The 27,980-nt window shown below is 54.0% G+C and overlaps 11 protein-coding genes across 11 annotated transcripts; 5 read left to right on the forward strand and 6 right to left on the reverse strand.

Annotated features, from left to right (window-relative positions):
• Positions 1 to 321: 321 nt before the first annotated feature.
• A1O7_02298 (uncharacterized protein) lies at positions 322 to 4,521 on the reverse strand (the record flags this gene model as incomplete). Its single annotated transcript, XM_007756332.1, has 1 exon — positions 322 to 4,521. The coding sequence occupies one exon, from the start codon at positions 4,519 to 4,521 to the stop codon at positions 322 to 324; it is 4,200 nt and encodes a 1,399-aa protein (XP_007754522.1).
• Positions 4,522 to 5,261: 740 nt separating this feature from the next.
• A1O7_02299 (uncharacterized protein) lies at positions 5,262 to 7,172 on the reverse strand (the record flags this gene model as incomplete). The annotated part of the gene is made up of 3 exons (XM_007756333.1): positions 5,262 to 6,539; positions 6,597 to 6,986; positions 7,083 to 7,172. 3 exons carry the CDS (start codon positions 7,170 to 7,172, stop codon positions 5,262 to 5,264), a joined length of 1,758 nt encoding a protein of 585 aa, XP_007754523.1.
• A 1,760-nt stretch (positions 7,173 to 8,932) lies between these two features.
• Positions 8,933 to 10,471, forward strand: A1O7_02300 (succinate-semialdehyde dehydrogenase (NADP+); the record flags this gene model as incomplete). The annotated part of the gene is made up of 2 exons (XM_007756334.1): positions 8,933 to 9,992; positions 10,047 to 10,471. 2 exons carry the CDS (start codon positions 8,933 to 8,935, stop codon positions 10,469 to 10,471), a joined length of 1,485 nt encoding a protein of 494 aa, XP_007754524.1.
• A 64-nt stretch (positions 10,472 to 10,535) lies between these two features.
• On the reverse strand, positions 10,536 to 11,219 carry A1O7_02301 (uncharacterized protein; the record flags this gene model as incomplete). The annotated part of the gene is made up of 1 exon (XM_007756335.1): positions 10,536 to 11,219. The coding sequence occupies one exon, from the start codon at positions 11,217 to 11,219 to the stop codon at positions 10,536 to 10,538; it is 684 nt and encodes a 227-aa protein (XP_007754525.1).
• A 342-nt stretch (positions 11,220 to 11,561) lies between these two features.
• A1O7_02302 (CAMK/CAMKL/CHK1 protein kinase) lies at positions 11,562 to 13,246 on the reverse strand (the record flags this gene model as incomplete). The annotated part of the gene is made up of 2 exons (XM_007756336.1): positions 11,562 to 13,098; positions 13,152 to 13,246. The coding sequence occupies 2 exons, from the start codon at positions 13,244 to 13,246 to the stop codon at positions 11,562 to 11,564; spliced, it is 1,632 nt and encodes a 543-aa protein (XP_007754526.1).
• Positions 13,247 to 13,754: 508 nt separating this feature from the next.
• Positions 13,755 to 14,410, forward strand: A1O7_02303 (ubiquitin-conjugating enzyme E2 C; the record flags this gene model as incomplete). Its single annotated transcript, XM_007756337.1, has 3 exons — positions 13,755 to 13,870; positions 13,924 to 14,256; positions 14,311 to 14,410. 3 exons carry the CDS (start codon positions 13,755 to 13,757, stop codon positions 14,408 to 14,410), a joined length of 549 nt encoding a protein of 182 aa, XP_007754527.1.
• Positions 14,411 to 14,857: 447 nt separating this feature from the next.
• Positions 14,858 to 15,898, reverse strand: A1O7_02304 (uncharacterized protein; the record flags this gene model as incomplete). Its single annotated transcript, XM_007756338.1, has 1 exon — positions 14,858 to 15,898. One exon carries the CDS (start codon positions 15,896 to 15,898, stop codon positions 14,858 to 14,860), a length of 1,041 nt encoding a protein of 346 aa, XP_007754528.1.
• Positions 15,899 to 17,026: 1,128 nt separating this feature from the next.
• A1O7_02305 (uncharacterized protein) lies at positions 17,027 to 17,770 on the forward strand (the record flags this gene model as incomplete). Its single annotated transcript, XM_007756339.1, has 1 exon — positions 17,027 to 17,770. One exon carries the CDS (start codon positions 17,027 to 17,029, stop codon positions 17,768 to 17,770), a length of 744 nt encoding a protein of 247 aa, XP_007754529.1.
• An 818-nt stretch (positions 17,771 to 18,588) lies between these two features.
• Positions 18,589 to 19,970, forward strand: A1O7_02306 (uncharacterized protein; the record flags this gene model as incomplete). The annotated part of the gene is made up of 2 exons (XM_007756340.1): positions 18,589 to 18,743; positions 18,845 to 19,970. The coding sequence occupies 2 exons, from the start codon at positions 18,589 to 18,591 to the stop codon at positions 19,968 to 19,970; spliced, it is 1,281 nt and encodes a 426-aa protein (XP_007754530.1).
• A 1,628-nt stretch (positions 19,971 to 21,598) lies between these two features.
• Positions 21,599 to 23,704, forward strand: A1O7_02307 (uncharacterized protein; the record flags this gene model as incomplete). Its single annotated transcript, XM_007756341.1, has 5 exons — positions 21,599 to 21,706; positions 21,762 to 22,487; positions 22,539 to 22,645; positions 22,698 to 23,230; positions 23,298 to 23,704. The coding sequence occupies 5 exons, from the start codon at positions 21,599 to 21,601 to the stop codon at positions 23,702 to 23,704; spliced, it is 1,881 nt and encodes a 626-aa protein (XP_007754531.1).
• A 679-nt stretch (positions 23,705 to 24,383) lies between these two features.
• Positions 24,384 to 27,980, reverse strand: A1O7_02308 (Cu2+-exporting ATPase; the record flags this gene model as incomplete). The annotated part of the gene is made up of 1 exon (XM_007756342.1): positions 24,384 to 27,980. One exon carries the CDS (start codon positions 27,978 to 27,980, stop codon positions 24,384 to 24,386), a length of 3,597 nt encoding a protein of 1,198 aa, XP_007754532.1.

Consider the following 27,980-nt stretch of genomic DNA (forward strand, 5'->3'; position numbering starts at 1 on the left):
CAGCCTTGCGATGACAGCCTTGCGATGACAGCCTTGCGATGACAGCCTTGCGATGACAGCCTTGCGATGACAGCCTTGCGTAGTAGCCTTGCGCATGACTCGCTTGTGATCTCTTGGTTTTGTTCTACGGCACCTGAACTACAGCATCACTAATAGTTACATTTTTGGGCGTAGGACGCTCATCCACCGCTAGTGTTGAAAGGGGACGATAGTGATACTAAAGTTTGACATAAGCTCATAACCTTCATTTGTAGCTAGGTTGGCTTTGACGATTGCACAGGGGCACTGTACATTGCGTTAACCTCTCTCGCTCTGGACGAATCAATAATATTTCGGATCAGAGTCCTTCTTCTTGGTAAGAAGCGTCCTCTTCCCGATCCCACTGTCCTGCGATGCCTGCTTCGCTCCCCTCACACCTGTCTTTCGACCCGTGCCACTGTCATCGGACTTTTTGTTCTTCTTCCGTCTCAGGGTGAAATCGCTATCACCGTCGTCCTTGTCCTTGATCGAGCTCTCAATTGGGCTCATTGGGGGACTGGAAAACGTAAGGTCGACAAGAACCTGGCTGTTTGTAGGAATTTGCGAGAGCCTCGGTCCTCTCTGACTTTGCGACTGTTTGAACTCAGGTTGGCTGGATGGCGGCAATTCGGGGCTACTCGAGGGAGATGGATCCCGTCTCTTCCTCCTCGATGCGTTACTGCGGAGGTTCGAGGCGTTACTGCTGCGAAGCGACTTTCTTGCTGCTCGGGGTGGTGATGGCGATACGGACTTCTTCTTGGTCGATCGTGTACTTGTTCGTCGGCTGGTCCTTCGGCTCGACCTGAAGTCGCTCAAGGAAGGCAGATCACTATCCTCGTTGAGGCCGCTCTCATGGTAGGAAGAGTCGTTGCCATCGTAGCCAAGTCCGTCTAAAAAAGAGTCCTGTGGTACCGAGGATCCTTCATTGCCGGGGTCCATGGTTTGGGAAGAGACGAGGTCCGAGACGACTTGTGGTACTGGGCTTTGCTCGATCTCGGGTTCTCTAGGACCAGAAGACTCTGTCTGCTCAAAAACCGGCTTCCCTGACTCTGGCGGGAGGGGTGAGAAACCTTGTTGGCTGACTTCAATTATGTCCTCTTCGCCATCCAGCTCGTCAGTCTTATCTGCAACTTGTTCTTCCGTTACTTTCTCTCGCCTCACATTTGTGGAAGACAGATCGACTTCCACAGCCGGCGACAGCTTTTGTGCATCCTGGTGAGAACTGCTATCAGTAGTGCGAACAGGAGCGGAGGAGCCAATGTCCATCTGTGATATGTGGGGATACTCCACAGTGGTCTGCGTGGGCATGTACGGAGACGATGTTGCTGCTATGGAGGAAATTCCGGCGTTGGTATTGTCATCTTCAAAACTGAGCTCGTCGTCCACCGGTGATGACGGCTGCTGGTCCGACGAGGTAATGATGACACGTGGCGATTTGGGCCGGAATCTGTGCGCGTATTTTCCTTGTGCTTGTCCCTGTGCGTCGTCTTGTCCCTGTGCATTTTCAGAGTCGGCGGCTGGATTCATGATCGGCTGCAGCAACTGCTCGTCCAAGGCGGACTCGAATCCGGCCTCCTTGATGATGCCGTTGATCTCTCGTTTACGAGGCGTATCGAGAGTCTCCGCTGGCCCCGCCGGGTGTGCGGTCGCGTCAGCCTCGATACTTGCTTGCATCTCGACGCGTATTTGCGTCTCGATCTCTTGTTCTTGTTCTGCAGACTCGGGAACGACAACTTCATCATCGGCCACGGATGGAATTGCTGCTTCGCCTCCGCGCAGGCCCACCATATTGCTGCTGTCTGGCACTTGAACCAATGAGGGATTCGATGAAGGCTCGACGAGTTTCGGCTTGATCATGCTGGAATAGGAGACATCACGGGTTCCGTCGTCTTCATCTGCGTCCTCTTCTGCAAGCTCAAACTTGCCATAAACCCTTTCTCCTGTCACTCTATCGATCTGTTGGGCCTGTGAGCCGAACGAGCCTTTGTCCAATTGCAAGTGCACGACACTGTCTTCATCAACATGCGATACTTGTCCAATTCGATAAGGGGAAACCGCAGGCTGATAGTTCGTCGAGGCATCAACGTGCAATTCTCGGTACGCAATCGTCGCGCCAGGGAGGACCTGTTCCCACTCAAGCGCTGCGAGGCTATCGAGTTCTTTCTCTGTCGGCAATTCGTCCGCATCGCGGTGGACCCTTGATGCAGTTTCGGTACCCTTCTCAATTGAGTCGTCATCGTAGTTCAGCGTCGCCACATCTGGTGCTGCGACTTGTTCGTCTTCTTGCTGGAGATGACCATTCCTGCCTTGATAATACTGACTCTGGTCACGCATTTTCCTCTTGTTCTTGTTTGATCTTGCCCAACCTTGCTGGAAGGGAAACGGAGGTGGAGGCAATACACCTCCAGGCGCCTCACATTCAACTGCTGAAACGATCAACTTCTCCATCCATGAATCATCATGTTCCGGCGTGGTCGTAGACTGAAGATTTTGCGACATAGTACTAATGTCTTCCTCTTTCGGTTGCCTGGGATGCCGAATATCCCGTGACAGTTTCTCCATCACTTTTTGACGTTCTTCAGCAGTCCTGGGTGCTCTCACTCCAAGAGACCCTAGGATCAGGCGACGACTACTGGCTACGTCCAGCCTAGATCGCTTCGGCGCCTGCTCCATGACGGACTGCGAATCGATTTGCGATGTCTCGGGAATTTCAGGTACTGCAGATGTTCTCTCTGCTGGTGTATCATCCATAAGAGGCGCGCCGTGGCCAATTCGAGGATTCACATTTTCCTTGTCGTGCTCAGCTACTGCTTCGTCGGTGCTCATTTCGGCGTCTCTGCTCAGCACTGCAGCGTCCTCGGTAACAACCGCGTCCTTTCCATGGTCCACGATAGCTCGTTGCTGTTCTTGCTGCTGCCCTTCGACCTCTTGACGCGCCAGTGCTGCATCGTATTCAGCCAGTGCCTTGAAGTCCGCATTAGGAGGAAGCAAGCCTTGCTGCTTCAGGGATGCCAGCCTCTTCCTACGTTTTGCCCGATTGTTGTTCATATGGGTTCTGTGGGTTCCTTCAAAGGGTATGCCCACTGAAGTGGCAGTGATTGTGGGGGCTTCTGGCACCTTCTCTTCTTTGGGGTTTGTTTCGCGAGACTCTGCTTCAGAGTCTATTTCGGATTCGGAAGAAGAGACTGATCCTGATTCACTGGTGTCATCCGAATCAGAGTCAGATCCAGAGCTCGATGTCGTATCACTGACCTCGTCGTCGCTATCGGTATCAGAACCTGAACTGGAGGTTTCGTCCTCATCAACGCCAGTTTCTGAGCTTGCAATGAGGTTTAACGCTCGCCGCTTCGCTTGCTGCATGGCCATTTCGTGCACTAGGCTGTCAGCATCAGAGTCTGACGAGGAGGTGTCCGTAGCAGAAGTCGCATCTGAATCGTCAGAATCATCTTCATCGTCTTCGGGAATATTCTTCATGGGCATTCGCTCCCGCTCAGCAGTGATCTCGTCGAGCATGCTGTCTGACCCATCATCTTGATCTGACTCCTCGTCCGAGACACCATTTGTCTGAACATCAGCCGGCCTATTGACCAGTCGTGACGAAGTGGCTCCGCCAGCAGAGAAACCTTCAAAGGTCTCTTTCTCCAGCTCGTGCTCGCCATCATCTTCGATAGGCCGTTTCCTCTTTAGCTGGTTCTCAAGGACGTGGTTTGCAATAGCGAGGTTGGAAGCTTGCTCCACCTCAGCCGCATCCTCAAGTAGCTGCGCGACTTCCGAGGATAGGTCTCCTGCCTCTGCGTCACCGTCTAACTCAGGCTCCTCTTCGGAATCGACATCGGCATCGTCAAACTCTTCGTGAAGGGTGATTCGCCTCTGTGGTTCCTGAGCGCCGGCCTCCTCGTTATCCACATAATCGTCGTCATCCTCCTCATCTTCGTCTTCATCGTCGCCCACAAACCGTACCAATGCGCCAGTGTAATCTTCGTCCCCGTCTTCGGCAGGCAGGATGCGCTGGAGATCCACCTCAGCATCCACAGTACTGTCCTCCGCTGCGAGCAACCTCCTCCGCTTCCTTGGTGGGATGAGTATATCTGGACGTTGGATCTCCCTCAACCACTGCTTCCCGAAAGGCACACCATCAATCAGATGCCTCCCGTCTGCTGTGATTTGATGCCGCTTGCCGAGTCTCCTCACCCTGATGTCTTCATTGCTCAAGGCCCGTACAATAACCTCGTCATTCTCTCTCAAGACCGATTCAACAGTCTGAAAGTGCAAGCATTCATAGGCAAGTCCTTGCCCATCTTTGGCTGCAATCTCCACGGCATAATCCTCCAGACCCCATTCACCATCGGCAGACTCGAGCGGAACGATCTCACTGACGTCTAGGAGGAGGTCGGCAACCGTAGCGGAGGGGGACTTGGTGCGCGAGGCCGGGCCTGTGCCTGTGGTGAATATGATGGGGACGGGTGGAAGGGAATGTCGCTGGATGAGAAGCTGAAGCCGCATAGTGGGCGACAGCGCAAAGCGCACCCTCAATTAGGTGGTATAAATCAGTACCAGCTGTGGAATGTGCACACGAGGTCATTGAATGCGGGATCTGAAGGTTCAGCAACTGGGTCGCGTCTCAGCGCGAATTAGAACGGAGAAGGCGCCGCCCTATGGTCACGAGATACCAAGAGTCACAGAGACGTGAGCGAACACTCACCGTCTCTCGCCTGCTTCACCTCAAGCCACTATGTGACTACATGCTTGTTTCGAGCCGAACTTCGCCTCTGAGTTTGCCGATATGTCTCTTCGAAATATGCAAGATTTACAAAGTGTTTCCGCATACAATGCGGGTGGATTTCGAGGGGAGAGGAGGCCTCGAGAGTCATTCACGCTTGGTGCAGCGAGAGGAGCGGCAGGCACAACGGACACAGGGAGCATGCGTGTTGACCGAGCTTCCAACCTCGCTATTGCAGACCACGTCCACGAGAACCAGCTAAAGAGGAAACGGCCTAAAAGTTGAGGAAAAGTCATGTGCGTGGGTGTTCTTGCCATCTGGGACGAGTCCGTACGATCGAATTCCATGACTGTCGTAGAAAGCTAACTGTATTGCCAAAGCAAAGGTGAGAACGTGTTCTCAATACCCGGCAATGCCAATCACCTGCAGCGCATCGCCTTTCCCAAAACCCTATTGTATACACCGGCATTTTCTCTCATGCAACGCTAATGGACATTAAAATGAAACCGACAGCCGATCCAGCTTAAGCCGTAGCGAGAGGGGATTTGTCGTACACGCTCGCGGGTGACTTCGGTGGCGTTGGTGAAACTTCGCTGAAGGCAATCTGCACGGTCATACCGGCGAATTTTGACTCCATGTCGGCTAGTCTGCGCTCCAGGTCGAAGACCTTCTGCTCCAAAGAGTCCACATTGCGCATCTCCCGCACGACAGCCGCGGCGATTGCCGTAGCATCGTAGCCGTTGGTCGCGTTCTGCACGAGCGCCGGGGTTCCGTGGACTGGGGATCGTGATCGTGAGGGAGGTAGGATCTCGGAGCTTTTCGTCCTAGGTAGTTCAGGACGGGCCACAGGTGCGAGAGTAGCCGACGGTGTGGGAGCTGCGATCGGTGAGGAGGCAGGCGCAGGGCTTGGTGCAGCGAGAGGGGCGGCAGGCACAACGGACACGGGAGCATGCGTGTTGACCAGCTTGTTTCCATCGACCTCCGCGATGAACTTCATTGCCTCTTTCCTGACATCGTAGCCGAAGAAGAATTGGCAAATGGGTGGGCTGTGTGGCATCGACCCCACGGGAGGGAGCGGGCCAGAATAGTATTTCCGGATCTCGGCCTCTTGTTTCGCATAGTTCGCAGCAGCTTGTGGTCCCGGGACGACAGGGTCGGTCAGAATTTGTGTAGCTGATACACGAGGGAGGCGGAACGCCTCAAATTGGGCGAGACGCTGCAGCAGTTTCTGTGACGGAGGGGAGGAGACGTCGCCTGTAGCGTGCACATCAGCGAGGAAGATTTCGAGAGCGGCAGCATCTTCGATCGACGACGAGACGCCCTGTGCGTGCGTCAACAGCATGGGATGGCATGCATCGCCGATCAGGACAGCCTTGCCCCTTGTCATCTTGTTGAGCGGATCCCGCTTCATCTGGGTGTAGACCTTCACTTCTGGTGACTTCAAGAACATCTTCTTGACAGCAGGATGGAAGCCATCTAGGACTTGCGCCAGTTCTTCGTGGGTGGCGGGGAAATTCCAGTCTTCGATCACGACATCGTCTTCGCTAGTCGCATGTTGCCCAAGTTTGCGATGTACTGCCAGAACGTTGAGAATCTCGTTATTCCTGCAGGGATAAGTGACGGCCATAACGCCCTTGGCTGGGAGGGCAGGTGCCCAGAACCCCGGTGCTTGGTTCTCGAAAAAGAACTTGGTCTCGTCATCCGCAAGAATGTCCTTCATGGGAATCAGGCATCGGTATGCTGTTTGACCACTGCGCTTCATAGGAATCATCTTGCCAGTGATCTTGGCATTGAGACGGTCCTACTGACACGTTAGCGAGGGCGCTCACACAGAGAAAGCCCAAGTGCGAGGACTGACATGCTGGCCGTCAGCAATGACAACCAGATCCTTCTGCACCGACGTCCCGCCCTTTAACGAGATGACTCCTCTATCAGGATCCACATCCATAACCTGATTGCCGAGCCTAATGATGCTACCAGCTTCTTCGGCTTGCTCCCTGAGGCGTCGGTGCATATCGACTCGGTGATAGAAGAACCATTTGTTGCCATAGAGTTGCTCCGCATTGGCGAAGTTCAGCGTAGGGGCCATTGGCTCCAGCGTGTCACCCTTTGGTCGGCGGACTTGGATATTCTCAATTCCGCCAGCTTTGACGCAGTCGAAGCCCCAATGCTGCAGCACTCGAGTACCATTGGGTGGGATCGACACAGCGGCACCATTTTCATTCTTGAACTGAGAGCGCTCGAAGACCTAAATACATGTCAACAAAATCTGGTCGGCCCTGCGCAACAACCGGAAATAAGAATGCTCTTTCGGAGTCGTCTGGAGACAGAATCATTTACTAACCTCAACGTCGTGTCCAAGTCTCCTCAGGGCAATCGCAGCAGATAGCCCTGCAACACCAGCACCACAGATCCCAACCTGAAGAACTGCCATACTGAGATAGGCTAATAGACTGTTTCAGCAAGAGCCGTGTTCAGGAATCACGCTGAGCGAGGACAAGTGATTAGGAGCGAGTGACGGGAGGAGGAGTTGTGCTGGACAGGCACTTGTAGGGGATTTGAACGATTTCGCTCAGGAACCCCTTGGCAGATACCTCCCACGCACGCAGGCCTGCGCACGTTACTTATTATAACCATCAGATACGAGCACTCAAGTACCTGCATGATTGAACTTTAAGGAGGTCCGGGCCAAGAGCAGCGGTTTCTCCTGGTTAGTGGCTTCGACACTTGGCTGTCGCGGGTGGTGTGGATAGTGAGAATGCGAAGCCATTTCTTCGTCCCCCTGACGCCTGCAGTCAGTTATTTGCTTCTAGCCAGGCCTTCCGATTGAGGCTTGACGACTTGTTAGGTTGAACCAGAATAAGCGTCAGATTTGTGCGGGCAGTCAGCCTCTACCGAGTGTCACTGGCACAGATGCGCTCCATGAGTACCCAACACAAGAGGAAGAGCCAAAAAGTGGAAATAGGAAGGAGCCCAGAAGCGAGTTGACTTCAACCCACCCCAGCTTTTAGCGCCGGTGGCGCCCAGCCATGAATGGTCGAGATGACTCCTGCCTTGCAGAGCCGAGGCCGTCCTAGTAAGCGGAGTGATAGGCGATCCGGGGGCCTGAGTATGTACCAGGACAGCAGTGGTTAATCTTCCGGAAATCCTCCCGCTGACGTCCGCCAGTGCTATACACTTGGTTTGCTGACTTAAAGAGCTAATTGTTTCACCTGATGATTGCTCGAAGACCCCATCCGCAAATTCCAATGTTCGGAGTTGCGCAGTTCGCAGTTTACGCAGGTGCGCAGACAACGTAGCTAAGTGAACCAAGCCTGTCCGAGGGAATGTGTCGTCAGCTGAAGAAAGACAAGGGAGCGTCTAGAACTTCGATAGTCGGCCGATAAGTTCGGTGCGGATAAAGCCAATCTCCACGTGGAGGACTTGGAATGCCGGTCCTGGCGCACAGAGGTTCTTGGCTAGTGGCGCCAGCTGAATCCCGGAATCAGAGCCAATTTAAAGGACGCCTACCGAAGGCTTAACGCCCGGCGCCATTCAATGCGGGATAATCACAGTAACCCAAGGGGGCGTTGAACTTCCAACGACCCGTCGAAGGCCGTATAGGCTTACAAGTGAGTCTCCATCTGCAGCAGGGAAATGTGCTATCGAAGAAGGTTTGCGACGAGCCAGCTTTTTGGCGACCATGAGCACCAGAAAATGCCACAGGTATGCAACGGTGCGTCTGTCGCAGAAGGCTCGGCCGGACTATCGGGTGCAATTGGCGTTATTGCCTTCCACGACAAACACGTTGATCGCGATGCATATCATGTTACTCCAACGTACTGTAGGTCTCTGGACGCTGTGGCCCTCGGTCTTCCAGGACCTGTGAACGAACATCCTCCTCTTCCCCCAACCCTGCCCCGCACAAGAGCGTCTCGCCTTCGTGCCGAGCTCCTCCTCTCCAATGTGGGGAAGCGAGGTCGACGACGTCCCGGAATGGCCATATATGTGGGTGCGCGTCGAAGGGAGTATATAGGATCGCGGGATTGACGACTAGGACCCGGGTATCGTCGCCTTGACCACTACTCGCACCTTTCACACATGAGTACACCTACTGCTGAGTTTTGGCAGTAGTAACAAGGAAACAATCAAGCTCCCTCAGCTTGTACCTCTCAAGCGGAGAAAACGCGGGCTTTCTCCGCCATCTAATTCAAGATGGCTCCCAAAACACTGAACGACCTGAAACGCAAAGACCTCTTCCAGACGAAAGGGTATATTGAGGAATCCTGGGTCGACGCCGCCTCCGGCAAGACCTTTGATGTCTATGATCCAGCCACGCTCGACAAGATCGCAACCATCCCCGAAATGGGCGCCGAGGATACCGACAAAGCCATTAAAGCAGCCCATGAAGCTTTCAAGACATACAAGAAAACAACTCCCCGACAGCGCGCAAGGTGGTTGCGCAAATGGAGTGACCTCTGCCTCGAACACGCTGATGATCTCGCGTTAATTTTGACCCTTGAAAACGGCAAGACCCTGACAGAAGCGAAGGGTGAGGTAACCTACGCAGCCTCATTCCTGGAATGGTTCGCGGGTGAAGCAGAGCGCATCCACGGCGAAGTTGTCCCGGTCGCAAATCAAAACCAGCGTATCTTGACGTTCAAACAGCCCATCGGCGTAGCCGCGTGTCTGGCGCCCTGGAATTTCCCCATCGCGATGATCACGAGGAAGGTTGGGGCTGCTCTGGCGGCTGGCTGTACCACGGTGTGGAAACCAGCAGGGGAGACGCCGTTGAGCTCACTCGCTCAGGCAGTTCTTGCGCGCGAGGCTGGATTTCCCAAGGGGACCATCAACGTTATCACCACGCTGAATCTGGTCAATGAGGTCGGGGAAGCGCTATGCAAGAGTAAGTTGGTGAGGAAGTTGAGTTTCACAGGGAGTACCCGTGTTGGAAAACTGCTCGCCCGGCAATGCAGTGACTCGCTCAAGAAACTGTCCTTGGAGCTAGGTGGAAACAGTCCATTCATCGTATTCGACGACGCCAAGCTTGAAACCGCGGTGGAAGCATGTATTTTGGCCAAATTTCGCAACTCGGGGCAGACTTGTGTGACTGCAAACCGGATTTTCGTGCAGAAGGGCATTTACGATAAGTTTGCTGAAGCGTTGGCGAACAAAATCAAGACTCTGAAGGTTGGTCCGGGAACGGAGGAGGGCGTGTTTGTTGGGCCTTTAACGCACGAGCGCGCTGTTGAGAAGGCGTTAACTCATATCAATGGTACGTTGGGCTGTCGTGAATGCGCATATCTGAAGGTGAGAGCTGACCTGCAAGCAGATGCCAAAAAGCATGGCGGTCAGGTGGTCCTGGGTGGGGAACCACCGAAGGATTTCAAAGGATACTTCTTGCAGCCGACGATCATCAAAGGTATGAAACGTGAGATGATAACCACTCGGGAAGAGACCTTTGCTCCAGTGGTCGGTCTCTACGAGTTCGACACCGAGGAAGAAGCCATTGATATGGCTAATGACTGCGATGTGGGCCTTGGCTCGTTCATCTGTACCGAGAACATTCCGCGAGCATGGCGAGTGACCGAGGCCTTGGAAGTAGGCATGGTGGGTGTGAATCTAGGCCTCTTGAGTGCCTGTGAGAGTCCCTTTGGAGGTGTGAAGGAGAGCGGATACGGCCGCGAGGGTGGTCGTCAAGGGATAGAGGAGTATTTGAGTGTGAAGTCGATGTTGATCAATGTGGCGAACTAGGCACTGCGAGGTCTGTATCATCGACGATGCTCAAATGATGGCTCCATCTTCAAGCTTGTCTGGCTTACTGTCTCTTCTGCTCGATCTTCTCCTCCTTCTTTCTCTTCGCATTACTGCCTTTCAATTCCTCGTAGAATAGCATAGCATATCGCGCCAATAGCATGATACTGATCGCACGGTTCTTCGCCTCAGGGGCTTCCCTACCCTGTGTCGCGCAATAATACACATCAAGCGCAATCCCAGCTCCAATTTGCATCCACCCTGTCAGCGGAAGGATGGACCGGAAAGAAGAAACTCCGCCAAAGTATGAGTACATCCAAAAGTGGTGGAAGCAGTTTAGGAAGGCAAAGAGATGCCAGTCGGAAGCGTTGAGAACCCGAAAGTACGTCAGGAAAGGCGTCGTGATGTGGTGAAAGGCCATATGAGGCCCGATTTCAGTTCCAGCGGCTACCAGGTTGAAGACATCGATATACTCGTAGAACTTGGAGAGGTGGCAGATGTAGGCCAGATCGGAGCTGTCGATTCCGTCGAGTTCCGAGAAGTGGAAGACATCGTTGAGAATGAAGTAGGCCAGGGCAAGGGAGAAGAGTGCGTAAAGTTGGTTGTTCAGTCGAGTAAATGGTCGTGCAAAACTGAAAGGCCCATTACGAGAGACGTAGCCTCGTAACATGCTCCATAGGAAGACGAAAGGTCCCGTTGTCAAGATGACACCTTGCAGTGAAGTAAGAGGCCTGTCTTCCAACGCCATGATTGTAACACGGAAACAATGGTGGCAAGGTCAGGATCAGTTGACTTTATAAGACGTCAGTAGAGCATCGGGCGGAAAAAACGAAGGCGACAAGAGGAAAGTCAAAATTTGGTGAAAGGAGTAGAGGAACGAGTAAGAGAATTGGGAGGGCACCAGGAGGCTGACTGCAAGCCGGCCGCTTTTGCGCCGCTTACAGTCGCTGCTGCCGGTAGATGCAACAATACTGTGCATGGACTCGACAATGTACTTCAGGACGACTCCTCTCGACTATCCAAAAACATGGGTATCTTCGCTCTCAATGTCGCCCAGAAACGCCAAATAATGCTTGGTCTGAAGTTCTGCTCAAAATTCCGGTTTGACAATAGCCCTCTGACACAGCACGGCCACACGCTTAAAAAATCTCCGCCATTCTAACGGATCACCGGATGCCTTCACAAACAGAACTCTTACCAACGGCTGCTCATTGGTCTCTGCCTTGACTACGTCCATTGCGATAGTACCACTCAGGGGGCAGCCTCGACTATCTTGCCCTTTCACTTTGATCGAGCAATCGGAATCTTGCGCTGTGGGTTTAGGTAAGTTTGGAGGAGGCATCTCTAGCTGGCTTAGAGCGTCAGAAATGTATGGGGCAAGCAGGTCCAGCGTTCCTTCCGAATAGAACATCGTCATACGTTCCGAAGGAAGGACGTCGGCAAATCGTCGAGCCATCTGGGTTCGACTTAGAGGAACAGAAGGGTTTGATTGGAACTGCGACATAGATGGCTCATCCTCAAGGTATTTCGTGGTCGAGATTGATTGCGAGGCGATCGCAAGATCAGCTACCAGCTGGGTACTTGTCATAGCAGGGTGCTTCGGCCGATCCCAGTCGAACAGCATGTCTTCTGCAGGTGTCACTGGTTGGGTCGAAGCGAACTTGGATTTTACGTCCTCGTCGATGTCCATAGCATCCATCTTCGTACTCCTCTGTGTTCCTGCAAACGGGTCTGCATCAAGATTGACTCGGAGGGACTCAAACATGTTTGTGGCCACAGCAATCGGATCTATTAGGCGTCCTTTCTTGTCGATGAATTTGTTGGGTCGCTTGAACCAGGGATGCCGACGCACGTCATCCATTGAGAACCGACTCTTCACATCGACTCTCATCATGCCGCGAAGGAGAGATAGCACGTGATGAGGAAGGCTTTCCCACAGCTCATCTTCTGGTTTTCCACCGCTCTGGACGTATTCGCTGAACTCGTTCAGCCGGCCGTACTCATCTCGGCCTTCGACTGGTCTGCTCCAGGGAGTATTTCCCGCGAGCAAGACGAACAGGACAACACCGCAAGACCAGATATCTGCCATGTCAGCGGCGTAACCGGTTCCCTTAGTTCCTGCTTGTGTACTGCAAGACAGCACCTCGGGAGCGACATAGGGTGGACTGCCACACAGAGTTGTCGCAAGCTTCCTCCTGCCGTGATATTCGAAAAGGGTGGCCATGCCAAAGTCTGCAAGTTTCAGGTCTCCATCTGCCGACAAAAGCACATTTTCAGGTTTGATGTCTCGGTGGGCCACGCCTTTCTCGTGCATGTAGCTGATGGCGCTGACGAGTTGGGTAAAGTAGACATGAGCGATGTCTTCGGCGACACCCGCGTCGGCCTCGATTTTGTCGAAGAGATCTCCTCCTTCAGCGAGCTCCATTGCTATCCACACCCATGCCGGGTCATCACCATGGTCGTAGAATTCAATGATATTCTTGTGCTCGCCGATGTGTTTATGTAACGAGATCTCCATCTCGAGTTGCTTCTGCTTGATCCTGCCATATTTCTGAGCATAGGTTTTGTTGATAAACTTGACAGCGAAGACGGGGGCTTCCGTGTTGAGAGGAGCGGCTTTCTTGATGCTATGTGCAACGTTAACATATCTTTGTAAGCGACCCCGTTATTGTTCACTTACCATGCATATGCACCTGAGCCGATCGTGGGTGAGACAATGCGAAAGGGTACTTTCGTCGGCAGAGGGGCCAACTGAGAGTGAGGTATACCGTTCATGGCAAGGACTCGAGAGCCTCTCCGCAGTCTCGAGGAGCAACACTGGAGTTTATGCACTGGACATCCGTGAAACCATGGTGACTGGTCGGCGCGCCTTGTCACAGATCGGCGCGTCGATGGGGCAGAGAATTGGCTGTGCGAAGCCTAGCAGCGTGTGTCAACGTCAGTCTAGTTGAGATGTTACTGCGGCGACTCACGCTGGACCCTGAAAGGTAAACAATAGGCAGTGCCTGACACTCCAGGCCGCACCTGCACGCGACCACATCGAGTTATTATTCATCACTCACCTTCACCTCTATCTCGGTTGGTTCAACTTTTGGAACCAGTCCCATTCGTCCTTCTTCATTTTCATCTTCGTAGCTCGAGAATCGCCATTGAACTGTGTTGCTGGTCTGCGACCTGCTGCTTTGAAGTGCTAGGTAGTCTGGGCCATTCTTCCGTTTTCAGCATTCCTCTACCGACCGCATTGCTCCCGTTTGCAACCACAGTTTAAATACCAGTTCCGACCATGAATTTCTCTCTAGAGGACTCCCAGAACGCTGCTCCCGGACTGCCCACCATGGCTGAACAGAACAAGCTCAACGTCGCCCCTCGAAAAGCAGACACCCAAAGTGTCACCAAGCGGTAAGCTCGTATCGTTGCCACGGGGTCAGAGCGCGGACTCACACGTTGCACAGTCTCCAATCTGAGCTCATGACACTCATGATGTCTCCTACACCCGGTATATCCGCCTTTCCCGACGCCGATGGGAACATGCTGCACTGGACCGCCACCATCGTCGGTCCCAAGGACACACCCTACGCAGACCTCAACCTCAAACTTAGCTTCGAGTTCCCTGGCAACTATCCCTACAGTCCTCCCGTGGTACTCTTCAAGACGCCGATCTACCATCCCAACATTGACTTTAGCGGCCGCATATGCCTGGATATTTTAAAAGACAAGTGGAGCGCAGTTTACAACGTCCAGACGGTCTTACTGAGCTTGCAGAGTCTTTTGGGTGAACCAAACAAGTATGACATTTTCCGGTCTTGCAGGAAGGAGCAGATGCTGATCTTCGATTACAGTGCTAGTCCATTGAACAATGAAGCCGCGCAGCTCCATCAGAAGGATGCCGAGGAATACCAGCGAAAGGTGCTGGCACGTCACCAGGAGATTGACGACTAAATCTTGACGCAGGCATGAAGAGCACGACCTCGGCTGTTGTTTGGAGTTTCGAGTTGCCATATCTGCATTATACCTGGGCATCGCCTTGCATTGGGTAGCGAGCGTTGGGCGTTACTCCCAGCCGTTCCGACCTCCGTCGCGGCGATTGAGCGCCTTGAGAACAAGTACATCCTGCAGCGGGAGTTGAGCAGACACGCTCTGAGTACCTAATCAACAAAGCGAAGGTGTCCTGGTGCTGGTTTTATGGGGAAGGCGCATTCCGTTAGACAAGTGGTATCAGCACACCTGGACGTACCAACCACGAAATGTATATCACGCCGTCGACCCTCGGTCTTCAACAGTATCATTCCCGCTTTTCTTCCACGCATGTTTACGCAACCTGTCGATGTCGCGACTCTGGGCTTCGTCGCATGACAAGGCAATCATGCCATCGTTACGGCTCCATCCCTAGAGCTCCTGCTGCGCCATAAAACGGTTCGTCCCATCATCCAAACCCTCAAACAACTCAACACCCCAGCCCTTGCTCGGATTATTGAATCTCGTTCTCTTGTCTTGTTCCGCGATCAACCTCATTTCCTTCTCGGTAAAACTCACGTTCAAACTGCCCAGATTCTCTACGATCCTGCCTTCATGGACGCTTTTCGGGATGACTATTGTGCCCCGTTGCCGTCCCCACGCGAGGATCGCCTGCGCAGGTGTCACATTCTTCTTGCTCGCGAGATCCGTCCAGAATGGGTCCTTCAAGATTGGCGGCAGGTCAGGGTATTTGTTGTCGTACGTAGGATTCATGTTCGCGAGCGGCGAGTATGCAATGACCGTGATATTGTTTCGCAAATGCCAATCCGCAAACTCCAGCTGTTGGAGATATGGATGTGTCTCGAACTCGTGCGCGAACGGTCTAATCTCAGCCTTGGCCAGCAGATCGTCAAGTTGGCGGGGCGAGAAATTGCTAACCCCGATGTAGCGCGTTAGATTGGCCCGCACGAGGTCTTCCATGGCGGACCATGTGTCGTGGATAGTAGTGTCTTGGTCAATCACCGTGCGACCGTCCTCTTGGTCCGGCAGGAAGGCCACAGGCCAGTGCATCAGGTACAAGTCGAGATACGGGATTTGGAGATCCTTGAGCGTCTTTTCGAGTGCCGGCCGTACGAGCTTCGGCTGATGATGGTCATTCCATAGTTTGCTGGTGACCCAGTATTTGTGTCGTGGTGGGGAGGCGCTGGAGTTGAGCGCGCTGCCGACGTATGCTTCGTTGCTGTAGGCGGCGGCCGAGTCGAAGTGGGCGTAGCCGGCCTTGAAGCCATATTGCACGGCGTTGCTGGCGTCTTTTTCTTTAGCGTTCCACAGGCCTAGTCCGACGGCTGGGAACTCCGCGATGGGCTTTTTGAAAATGTGTTCTTGAACGGGGGATTGCTCTGCCGGGGCGGCGAGACATCCAGACAGAAATACTGCCAGCAGGGCGGTGGTTGTCAGTATCTGGCGACACATTGTGATGAAGTCTTGGTGCGTATTCAGCATGCAAGCCTCACGAAGTTTCTGCAACGAGCTGTAACCCGCAGTAGAGGACCAAAAGAGGATGACTGTGATATGGGCGAAGGTCGTCGTCAGCACTGCAATAAAGGGCACATGTCTGATACACTGTGATGGCGTCACCCCGATTTGACAACCTTTGGACGTGGAGTTGAACCATGCGGAGAAGGAACCGTAGGCATCGTTAGCCAGCCGAGCCAGGAACTGGGACAGCGTCGGAGACGACATCCGCCAATAGTAGCCACGGATGGCATGTGGTGACCAGGAGGAATCAAGCGAAGAGATCAGCGCCAGAGTCAAGAGAGGTACGAGTAACAATCACTTGAAGCTCGCCGCCTACTGTGTACAGTTGTTTAGCTGGGTACATTGCACCATCATGTTTGGCCTTGTTTGAGCTGAAGATTTGAGAATCAACGGCTGTTCCTCTGCGATCCAGCCCCAAGATCCCTGGTTTGACTGAGCGGATTGTTCTTTCACTCTGCGGAAACATCCCGTTCAGACCATCTTCAACTCTGAATTATTGGACGGAGTGCGTGTTAATGTTTAGGGGCCGAGATGCGAGCACCAGCATTCATTTCTTCCGCATCAGTAAACCTTCCCAATCTGGAGTCGCAGTCCTATTGGGGAAAGAGTTGTTCGACAGCGTATGGCTCGGAGAGTTGTTCGACCGTTTCGTCAAATCCAATCAACTCGCTGGAGCACCGACAAGCAAGGCGTGCCAGTCGGACTGTCATTGAACACGCTCGAACTACTGTCCGATCTGAAGGCTGGATTGCGGGAGCCTTGTCAGATCTGCTTGATGTGTACAAGGCTACTCGACCCAGCCCAGCTCAGCCCTCCTCGCCAATGGTACGATACCATGCGATCAGAGACACGGAGGGTCGTTACCGCAACCATGTCGTACACACGCCTTTGAAGTCGCGGAATAAGATCCATCTTTGTCCCAGGTATGGAACTTTGGCAGGAGAAGGGATTCAGGCAAGTCAAGATATAAAACCCTGCTTCGTCTCTGTGATGTCCTCAACAATCGTCTACACGCCTACCAGCGACCAAGCGCAGGTACGCAAAACCATCAAGTCAGTCAGCATGTCTTCTCCTTTCCCATCCCTGCCAGTCTCGCAAATCACCATCCCTTCCAACCCCCTGATCAACGCCGCGTACGCCTACGTCAAGGAGAACTGCAGCGAGTGCACCCTCAACCACTGCCTCCGCAGCGTCGCGTTCGGCCTCATCTTGCAGAAGAAGTTCCCACCGTTGGCAAACGCCCCTGACCGCGACACCGAAGCTGTAGTTCTGTCCACACTGCTGCACGACATGGGCTGGGCAACCACCAAGGCCCTCCTCTCCAAGGACAAACGGTTCGAAGTCGACGGCGCAAACATCGCCCGTGAGTTCGTCACCCGCGAGGACGGCAAGTGGGACAAGCACCGCATCCAGCTCATGTGGGATGCCGTCGCGTTGCACACGACCCCCTCCATCGCGCAGCACAAGGAGCCAGAGGTCTTCGCCACTCAGTTGGGCATCATGACGGATTTTCTTGGCCCGAATCTGCCGCTGCCGGGCTCGCCCATCACCATCGACGAGTACAAGGAAATCGTCAGAGCTTTCCCACGCCTTGGATTCAAGGAGGAGCTTCGGGGCATTATGTGCGGCCTGTGTCGTGACAAGCCGGAGACCACCTTTGACAACTTTGTGGGCGATTTTGGCAAGATCTACGGGTTGGACGGGAAGGGTGGGGGCAAGGAGGAGTTTACCAAGATGTGCGAGGAGAAGAATCTCGTGAGGATGCTGGAAGCCAGCTTGACTGCCTTGGAGCAGTATGAGAATTGATTGCCAATCTGTGCCGCTATTAGCTGGAATCGAGTTCGCTGCTGTGGGCACTCTTGAAAATGAAGCAGCGTCCCAGTTGCTGCCTGTGATTTTGAATCACAGTTCGCATTTTTGCTGGCTCCTTGCATGATGGCCCATTCCATATGGAAATACTCCAAGAATGCCACGCATTCAACGAAGACCAGAAAGTGTACGTTCAGTAATGCCCTGGTTGCATTGCACACCGCGTATCTCGACCGCGGCTTGAAGACATAGAGAAGATGGTTGAAAAGCCGCCACCTCTCCTTGTAGCATCTACAGTGTCGCTGAGCAAACATCGCCTTAGGACAGTGGTGTGCTTGAAATGTGGTATCAACTAAGCAAGGCACGCTGTTTGGTGCTGTGACGTCTAAGTCACTGTACGGAGTACTGTAGCATGCAGGGCACGAACAGCCCCCAGTCTCCTGGGTTTCTCCACGGCAGCTTACCCCCATGAACTTCCCTCAGTTCGGAGTACGTACTCCGTACGCAACTGGAAATGCTCCCCAGTACGAGTGGTACGACAAAGCTACTGTAGGATCGTCATCAACAAGGCGGAGGTGGAGGCACCGCCATAGGGGGAGCCATTACTTCTTTCCATTCACCAGCGACTTCTTCAACCTACTTACTCCGTAGTCATGCGGCGATTCGCCGCCCGTCGGCATGGTATCCGGACTCTGATCACAGAAATACGCACCGGAATCGCAGGAATCTCCGACTGAAGCGAGCGAGATAAAGTTCAATGGCATTGCACTTTACTACGACGACCCTATCGAATCCGGCCCATGGGAACAGAAAACATGGTTATTGCCGACGACGAAAAGGGCAACCGCCCAAAACCAAGCAATGACCATCGTCATCGGGACGAAGAGGGAGGTCGTGGTACTAACGAGCCGGGAGCTCTCCCCAAGCGGACTGCTTTTCGTGCTCTGGTCCAAGACTTCAGTCCGATATGGTATGTATGCTTCTCATCTTGAGCACGGGTCTTGGAATGGGAATCGACTCCCCACGCAGTGTGCAAAACAATACTGTAAGCAAGCGTTGACTCTCGCACAGGTTTACATGGTGCATGAACGCCGGCATCCTGGGCACATTACTCCACCAGCTCCCTTATCAATTCGACGGTCTCCTCGTCCTGTCGACCATCTTCTTCATGCTCGACCTCGTCATGTACGTCGCCTTCTCAGCCATCTGCATCCTGCATTTCGCGCTCTTCCGACGGCGGGCGTACGACGAACTCGTCAACAGTGTCGCCGATCTGTGCCTCTTCCCCTGCTGGTCCATCGCGTTCATGACGCTGGTCTCGTTCGTCGCCCTCACCGTGACGAATGCATCGTGGGCGGGCTACGGGTTCACGATCCTCACATGTGTCATGTGGTGGATCGCGGCAGCGTGGGTGTTCGCCATGCTTGTCTTCGCCTTTGTCATCCTCATCCAGAGGCACACGATTCTCGACCGTGATTTGCCCACTCTGATCATCATCCCGGCCGTCGGGGTGGCCACGCTGGCGGCCATCGGCGGCGTCGTCGCCTGCTTTGCGCACGACATCTCCGCGGGCCTGGCCGTGCCGATCATCCTCATGTCCATCTGCGCCGTCGGCGTGGGCATCATCCTCGGCATGATGCTGTACACGTACCTGTTCCACCAGCTGCTCGCGAAGGGCTGGCCCGCGCCGCCACAGACCGCCACCCTCTTCATCCTCGTCGGGCCCGTGGGACAGTCAGCGGCAGCGTTACAGCTGCTCGGGCGCGCGGCCGACACGTCGGGCCACTTCGCAGCTTATGGTAAAGGATTCCTCCTGACAGGGGCCGCCGCGTACTCGCTGCATGTGGCCTGCCTGTTACTCGCGCTCCTGATGACCGGCCTCGGTGCCGTGTGGCTGGCTTTTGCATTCTGCGCCATGATCGATCGCGCGTACCACCGGCAACTCATCTGGGCGCCGACATGGAACGCCGTCATCTTCCCGACAGCCACGTTGGCGACCTCGACGCTGCTGCTCGGCTTGGAGCTGGACTCGCCGTTCTTCAGAATCGTCACGGCCATCCTGGTCGTGTTCCTGGTTTTAGTCTTCTTCGTCAACGTGGCGTTCACACTGCGGGGGATCTTCAAGGGCCAATTGCTCATCGTGAAGGACGACCCGCGCACCAAAGGGCAGCTAGATGAGAGGCCAAAAGCTAGCTAGCTAGGGACGATCAAGGAAGACCTTCCGTCACGTAATTATCTGCTTTCCTTCTTGATCTCACTCTTCTCACTGAGTTACTGGATTGAATGGAGCGCGTTCAGTCCCATACGTGTTCCCCCTTACCGGAATTCGTGCGGCCTTTTCGCAAACGCATTGTAGACGTGTAGTCCATTTGCGCCCCAATCTTCAACGCACCATCGACCACAACCACGTTAAATAGGTGGCATCACTCATCTTCGAGTCCGTCTCATCTAGACACAGGGCGGCGTTGAAACTCGGGGCCGCGACGTTATTTGATGTGAGATGCGCGAAGAGGCTCTGCGCGATTTGATGCCGTCGCGAGTCGAGGAGGCGGACCGGGTGAGCCCGTGCCGCCAGGTATTGAGAGAGATATTCCTCACTGATCAGACTGCACGTGTCGGGAAGGACCGAAGTCGAGCTGAACGACCCGGGCGGCTCGTTGCTCGTTCAGCCAGTCCGCAAACTCAGTCGCTCATCAGCGCCGGAGATCGTGGCCTGTACGTATTTCAGCGGTTGCGGGAGTTGCCTGCCTTGTACTCCGTACAGTAGAAAAGTTTCGGTGCGGCCAAAGGCACCGGCAGTCTAGTCCAGCTTCTGCTGGTGCGTCACGGCCGCCCGTAGTCAAGCCTCGATAAGCCTGAGGCGAGGCCCGTAAGCACGACACAGGTACGCATGGTACCGAGGAAGTCGCTATTAGGCGCTGTGAGGCCTCTAGCGCCTTGGCACTGTTGCCTGCATTTCCACCACAGTCATGACTGTCATTTCCATAAGGTAGTTGCGCTACATACCATACACCACGTTACAGCCCCATCCGTCATTTTCCTTTGTCTTGTCCATCGGCGTGGGAGGCGCGGTTACTTGCTCACCGCCGGGAGATTCCGCCTGGGTTACTCCGTACAGTACGGAGTCCCTCGCACTGACCTAATTCAAGCACTGTGTCATCCTTTCTTCACTTGCTGCTAAGATGCCCTTGCTCATGACATGGAGTGACACAACCACCTGCGGATGTGCAATCTCCATTCGGACGGAGGCGACCTATTTATCATTGAGCTCATCGTCAAAATGAATACTGACCACCGGGCTCTAGGATTCGGCCGTGCTCACAACTCCTTCTGCCTCCACTTTGTTCAGACATACACCAATCTTTATTCTACCGTGCGACGAGACAGCCTCGTTCTGTGTCTGCTGCTTATGCTCTTGCTGACTCTTCTGCTAAAAGGGAGAGGCTAGGGTATATCGCGAAAATGAAAATGAACGCATCGCCCAAACGGTGGTCAGCGGCAGCGTATCATTCCAGGAACAATGGATACCTTTTCCTAGTGAGACTACAACTTACAATGGTACACGAGCATTCCTACAGCCGAATCTCCGATCCAGCAGCGTCGACAGATCTTTCCACTGCTTACTGTGGACTGGGCTACAGAGGGAATAGGTATTCCGTGCATTGCTTTCCGCTCAACCAGTTGCCCCTTGAGTCTCAGCTGGTACACGGTTTAAAATAGATGACTCCCCCGAATGATTTCGCACTGTCACCCCAGATGCAGTGCTCAGAACGTGTGTGCTTTCTCCCCTTCTAACACTCCAGGTGAAGCCGCTTTTACAAAATTATGGATATCATCAGAGACGCGCCGGCGGGCCAATTTCTCCGCTGGATCACGAAGAATAGGATACTTCTATACCCGGAGGAGAAGGAAGGTTTCGTGCTACCGAGGTTTGTAAGTCTGCTTCCCACATATCATTCTGGCTATAGATGTAACAAAGTCTTCACAGGAGTCTGGTGCACCACTCAAGCGGGCTGTTCCAGATGCCGAACAGTCCGGCTCCGACTCAGACGAGCCAGGGAAGCCTGCGCCTGACCATGAGAAAGACGATGCTCAGAAAATGGAGCTTGCTGAAGGCTCATCGACGCCACCATCCAGGAGGACGGCTGAAGAAGACCCTTTGTCTCTAACGATCTCGCGCCAGCGCAGCCTTCCATGGACGCAGAATCGTCTGTCATTCGATCAGCAGCTTAAACTGGAAAAGACAAAGAGTAAACCAATATCCTTCACAAATTCTGCCGATGGAACCATTCTCGTGGACTGGTATACCACTGACGACCCAGACAACCCGCAAAATTGGTCCCAGGGAAAGAAGATGTTTGTGCTGGTGCAGATATGCCTCTATACCTTCGCCATGTATGGTGGCTCCAGTATCTACGTCGTCAGCGAGGGGGGAGTGATGGCGAGATTCGGGGTCGGTCAAGCAGCAGCAGCACTCGGCCTGTCCGTGTATGTCATTGGATATGGGCTTGGACCGCTCCTCTTCGCACCACTCTGCGAGATCCCAGCAATCGGCAGAAATGGAGTCTATACACCTACTTTCACGCTCTTCATCATCTTGTGTGCGCCGACAGCAGTGGTCGACAACTTTGGTGGTTTGCTGGTACTTAGATTCTTGCAGGGATTTCTGAGCAGCCCTTGCCTTGCGAATGGAGCTGCGTCCATTGGGGATATGGTGAGTTCCTGGCTTCCTAACACAGTAATGGGCAAGGCCTAACTGCAACAGTTTCCCCTCCAATTGCTCGCTCTTTATCTGTCTTGTTGGACAGCAGCCTGCTTCTGGGGCCCAACGCTTGGCCCAGTTCTGGCTTCTTTCGCGGTCACTGCTGAAGGGTAAGGCCCTTCCGCTACCATCCCTTAGAACGATACTGATGGTGAAGAGTAGATGGAGATGGTCGCTATGGGAGCTCCTCTGGCTCAGCGCACCAATCTGGGCCGTCTACCTGATTGCCTTCCCGGAGACGTCTGCACCGAACATCCTGCGTCGACGAGCCCAACGCCTTCGAAAGCTCACTGACAGAACAGATCTGCGCTCCCAGAGCGAGATTGATCAAGAACACATGAACTACGTGGCAATCTTCCGGGACGCGATCATCAAGCCCGTCGAGATCATGATCAAAGATACCGCCGTGGCCTACACCAACATCTACAGCGCCCTCCTGTACGGCATCTACTATTCATTCTTCGAGGCCTTTCCCCTCGTCTACATCGCCATCTATGGCTTCAATCTGGGCGAGCTAGGCCTGACGTTCATCTCCATCGGCGTGGCCACCGTGATCGGACTCATCATCTACGTCGTCTACCTGGCACTGTACCTGGGTCCGGACATTGCGAAGCGCGGTCTCCGAGCGCCAGAGCACCGTCTGGTCCCTGCGCTGTTCTCCGTATGTTCGCTACCTGCGGGCCTGTTCATGTTCGGTACGTACACATCCACATCCTACCTGTGATTGATTGTTGGCTGTCATTCTGACAGAACCATCTCTAGGCTGGACCTCCCGCCACGGCATCCACTGGATGGCGTCCCTCATTGGCGTCATCATCGTCGTCATTTCCAACTTCATCACATTCCAATGCATCTTCGTCTACCTCCCCATGTCCTACCCTCAATACACGGCCTCGCTGATGGCGTCCAACGCGCTCTTCCGCTCGCTCTTCGCCGCCGGCTGCGTCGAGTTCTCCAGACCAATGCTCAGAAACCTAGGCATCGGACCCGGCAACAGTCTCCTCGCAGGCCTGGCCATGGTCGGCGTGGTCGGCATGTTTGCGCTGTGGATGTTCGGCGCCAAATTACGAGCAAAGAGCAGATTCGCCGTCGTTGGCGGCATCTGGGCGGAGAAGTCGATCCCGACCACAACACAAACCCCGGAACCCGCAACCGGAAGAGCCGGGTGAAGAACAAGAAAGGCTGAGCTGACCTCATCGCTGACACGACCAGATCATCAAGATCATACAAGCAGCCGGTACCGCTTGTCCGGTTCGGCAATATGCACGCCATCAGAAGTGAGTATACCCGGGAGTATTGCCGGAGAGATTGCATGATCATTTCCTGCGCATCGGGGGACGAGGGAATACCCCGGGCGAGCAAGTCACATACACACGTACGTACTTGTCGTGTACAAGAATGATGTTCAGGTTAAGAACAAACCCAAGCTGGTATCCACCGATTCAAACTAGATCTCCGCGGAACAGACAGACGTGCAGCATTTAGCTACTCGTAATTAGCTGACACGCCTTCGTGACTCAGTAAGTGGCCTTAGGGTCGGTGTACCTCTACTGCAGTTACAGTAGTGGCCTGTCATGCACTCTTTGCTTCAATGTTCTATTTATAACCAAACCAATATGTCGACCAATATGTCGATTCAAGCACGTCCTATCATATAGGTACCTACATAGGTATATCACGAAAAACGCTAGCTGAGTCGATGTAATATATACCACGTCCTGTTGAAGACCACTAGCCGAGCTATATAAACAAAAGAGCAATCGCTACCCGAAGGAAGTGTATCCAATGACCACCAACACCGTGCATCGCCACCAAGTATGGATACATGACAAACCATGCCACCTCTCCTCATACGGCATCCCCATCGACGTTCTGCAGAGCCACGTACGTACCCCGGTCCCTCTCGGCCAATCGCCTCTTGAAGATCCCACTCTCAAATACACAGCCGACGACGTCCCTCATATGTCCCAATACTCCACCCGCCATCCTCCTCTTGTGCTTCCCACCCATCATCGGCGTAGAGAGGACCTTCGCTTCGCCTTCCAGCCGCGCGACATCAAGCCACTTGGGTCGTCCCACCCACCTCAATGCCAACGAGCTGAGTGTTACTGAAATGGAACTAAATATCATCGCGGTGGCACTCATCAAGGGCGGCATGTGATACCCCAGGGGCAAAAAGATGCCCATCGCAAAGGGTAATCCGATTACGTTGTACGCGCACGCCCAGATGAGATTCATTTTGATGCGACGGAAAATCACCCGGCAGAGATGCAGTGCCGTGGGGATATTCAACAGGTCGTCGGCCCGCATGATCACGATATCGGCAGCTTCGACAGCGATGTCAGAGCCAGAGACAAGACCGATGCCGACGTCCGCGGTTGCCAGGGCGGGGGAATCATTGATGCCGTCGCCAACCATGGCCACCACTTCGCCGGCAGCCTGGAGATCTGAGACGATGGATTGCTTTCCACCTGGAGAAACCGATGCCCGGATGCTTTCGCGGGGGATACCCACGAGGTCGGCGATGGAGAGAGCCGTATTGTATGTATCTCCTGTGACAAGGGATGTGGAGATGCCCATTTTATGAAGAGCGGTGACTGCAGCCAAAGCTGTCGGTTTCAGCGTGTCAGATAGGCCTATATGTCCCGCATATTGGCCGTTGATGGCAACGTAGATGGTGGTGATTCCGGTCTTGGATTTCGTGCGCGTGGTGGGTGATAAAGCGGCATCGACGGCGTTCTCAATCTCTGGGGGGATATCGATCTTCTTGTTCGCCAGGAACGTGGCGTTGCCGATGTAGACTTTGTACTGAGTTTGTTCCCCTGTATTGTTGAGCTCGATGATGGCCGAGATGCCCTGGCCGACCGTGACGCCGAAGGTGCCAACTTGGCCGGGTAGGGTGGCTTCGGGCTCGAGCCCAAGATTCTCTTTGGCAGCAAGCACGATGGACTTGGCAATTGGATGTTCAGATCCTGCTTCGGCAAGCCCGACCAGTGTCCACCAGAGTTTGTGACGCCATTCATTTTGGTTCCAAAGAGAGGAGTAGCTCGTATCGGCCACCTTGAGCTTGCCCAATGTAAGAGTACCAGTCTTGTCGAGGACGAGGTGAGTGATCCTTGTCGCGGTCTCGAGTGCTGCGCCTCCTTTGACAAGAATACCTAGCTGGGAAGCAGTTCCTGTGCCGACCATGACAGCGGTGGGGGTGGCCAACCCAAGCGCACAGGGACAAGCAAAGACGATGACCGAAATGCACAGCTCCAGGCAGACCATGAACTTCCCGCCATGTTGCTTGTCTGTGAAGATCTTTGGTGGCTCTGGCAAGATATGGCTGAGGATCATCCATCCGACAAAGGTGATCAACCCAAGCAGGATGATGATAGGGACAAAGTGGCCGGCAACGAGATCTGCCATTCGCTGGATGGGTGCCCGATTCGTCTGGGCTTCTTGCACGAGGTTTACAATCTGGCTCAGTTGCGTGTCCTTTCCAGCGCGGCTGACTTTGAAATCGATCTTGCCAGCACCGTTCACGGTGCCCGCAATAAGCGCGCTGCCCTTCTTCTTCTGGATAGGCATCGGCTCACCCGTGACCATGCTTTCATCCACAAAACTTTCCCCGCGGGTGACGATGCCATCGGCGGGGATTTTGTCCCCGGGGCGCAGGATAACAATGTCTCCGACCTCGAGCAACTCAGTGGGGATGAGTTTCTCAGCCGCCGAGGGACCTGATAGGCCTGACGCGCCCGGACCGGATGGGACCCTCTTCAGATGCGCATCCATTGTTGGAGTCTTCTCGAGAACGGGCGAGGATGGAGCTGTCCAGGATTCGGCCAGTCTTTCCGCGTATAGCGGATCGTCGTAGATGGTCGCCATACTTGGAGCCAGAGACATGAGCTGCGACAAAGCCCTGGAAGTCTGGCCTTTGGCCCGATTTTCAAGCCACCTGCCGAGGGTAATAAATGTGATAAGCATAGTACTGGTGTCAAAGATAGTACTGGGCTTGTTGTGGGGGGGTATCAAAACTGCCACAACGACAGCAAAACAGCTGAAAAAGAACGCCGTGGAAGTGCCAAGTACCACCAACACATCCATGGTGGGTGATTTGTGTTTTAAACTCTTGTACGCCGAGATGTAGAATCGCTTTCCGACGCCGAACTGCACAGGAATTGTGAGACCGAAGCAAATGATGTCGCCCAGGAAGAGGCCCGAGATGATTTCTATGGCGCCAAAGTTTATAGATGGTAAGAACATGGGTATAATCATGCTGATCAAAAGGACGGGGATGGCGAAGCCCAAAGATGTGAGGAATGCTCTCTTCCACTCCTGAATTTCTTTGGTTTTGGCCAGTGATTCTAGTTGGGCGTTGTTGTCCTCTGAATCAGCAACTAAAGCGTTGAATCCGGCCTCCTCGACAGCTGCCACAATCATTCGCAGGCCACTGACCGCGGGATCATAGCTGATGGTGGCCCGAGAAGTGGAAAGGTTGATAACTGCACTCGCGATGCCGGGCTTCGATCGTAGGGTGTTTTCCAGCTCGGTCGCGGTTCGGCCATCCGGAAGGCCATAAATCCTTAATTGCTGGGATACATTTGTAGAGCCAAAGACGTTCGTCTCGGCCTGAGAGGAGACGATCCTGGCATCAAAACCAGCGTCTTCAATGAGCTCGACAATCTTTTCCGAGGGCAGGGCCACTGGATCATGTGAAATCAAGGCTCGTTCGGCCAGAAGACTGATCTGGAATTTGACCAGGCCAGCGACATTTCTGAAGGCGCCTTCGACAGAAGAAGTGCAAGCTCCACAGGTCATACCTTCAATAGCGACAGTGGTAGTCCATGTATACGACTGGTCCTTGCCCTCCGCCTCACCTTCTGTGGCCTTGCCGGCGTCTTGGAGTTTCGAGTCCACCACCGTAGCGTCAAACCCTCGGTCTTCGATGATCTCGGCAAGCGCCTCGGCACTTATGACCTTTGCATCATGCACCACGATTGCCCGCTCAGCCAGAAGCGAGACGCTCATGCTCTTCACACCCGGGACATCTCTGAATCCAGCTTCGACGGAAGAAGTGCAGGCACCGCAGGTCATACCCTGCACCGATATCGTGGTTGTCGTGATCTGATATCCCGCGTCGGTCGACGCTGTCTGTATGGTGAGGGCAGGAGGCTGAGGCATATCGGTCGACAAGACTTCGGCGTCAAAGCCACGATCTTCAATGATTTCGGCGATCTTGTCGGGTGATAATTTCTTCGGGTCATGGTGTACCACTGCTCTTCCCATCATCAAGCTGACCGAGACGGCACCAGCGCCGTCTACGTCCTTGAACCCACACTCTACTGCAGATGTGCAAGCCCCGCAGGTCATCCCGTCGACTTTGAGGGTGGTAGTGGCCATGTGCGCCGGAGTCGGTTGCTGCGGCGGGGCTGGGCCGCTGCCGTCGTCAATGAGGCTCAT

Source organism: Cladophialophora yegresii (assembly GCF_000585515.1).
Source record: "Cladophialophora yegresii CBS 114405 chromosome Unknown aczIN-supercont1.2, whole genome shotgun sequence".
NCBI classification, from domain to species: Eukaryota; Fungi; Ascomycota; class Eurotiomycetes; order Chaetothyriales; family Herpotrichiellaceae; genus Cladophialophora; species Cladophialophora yegresii.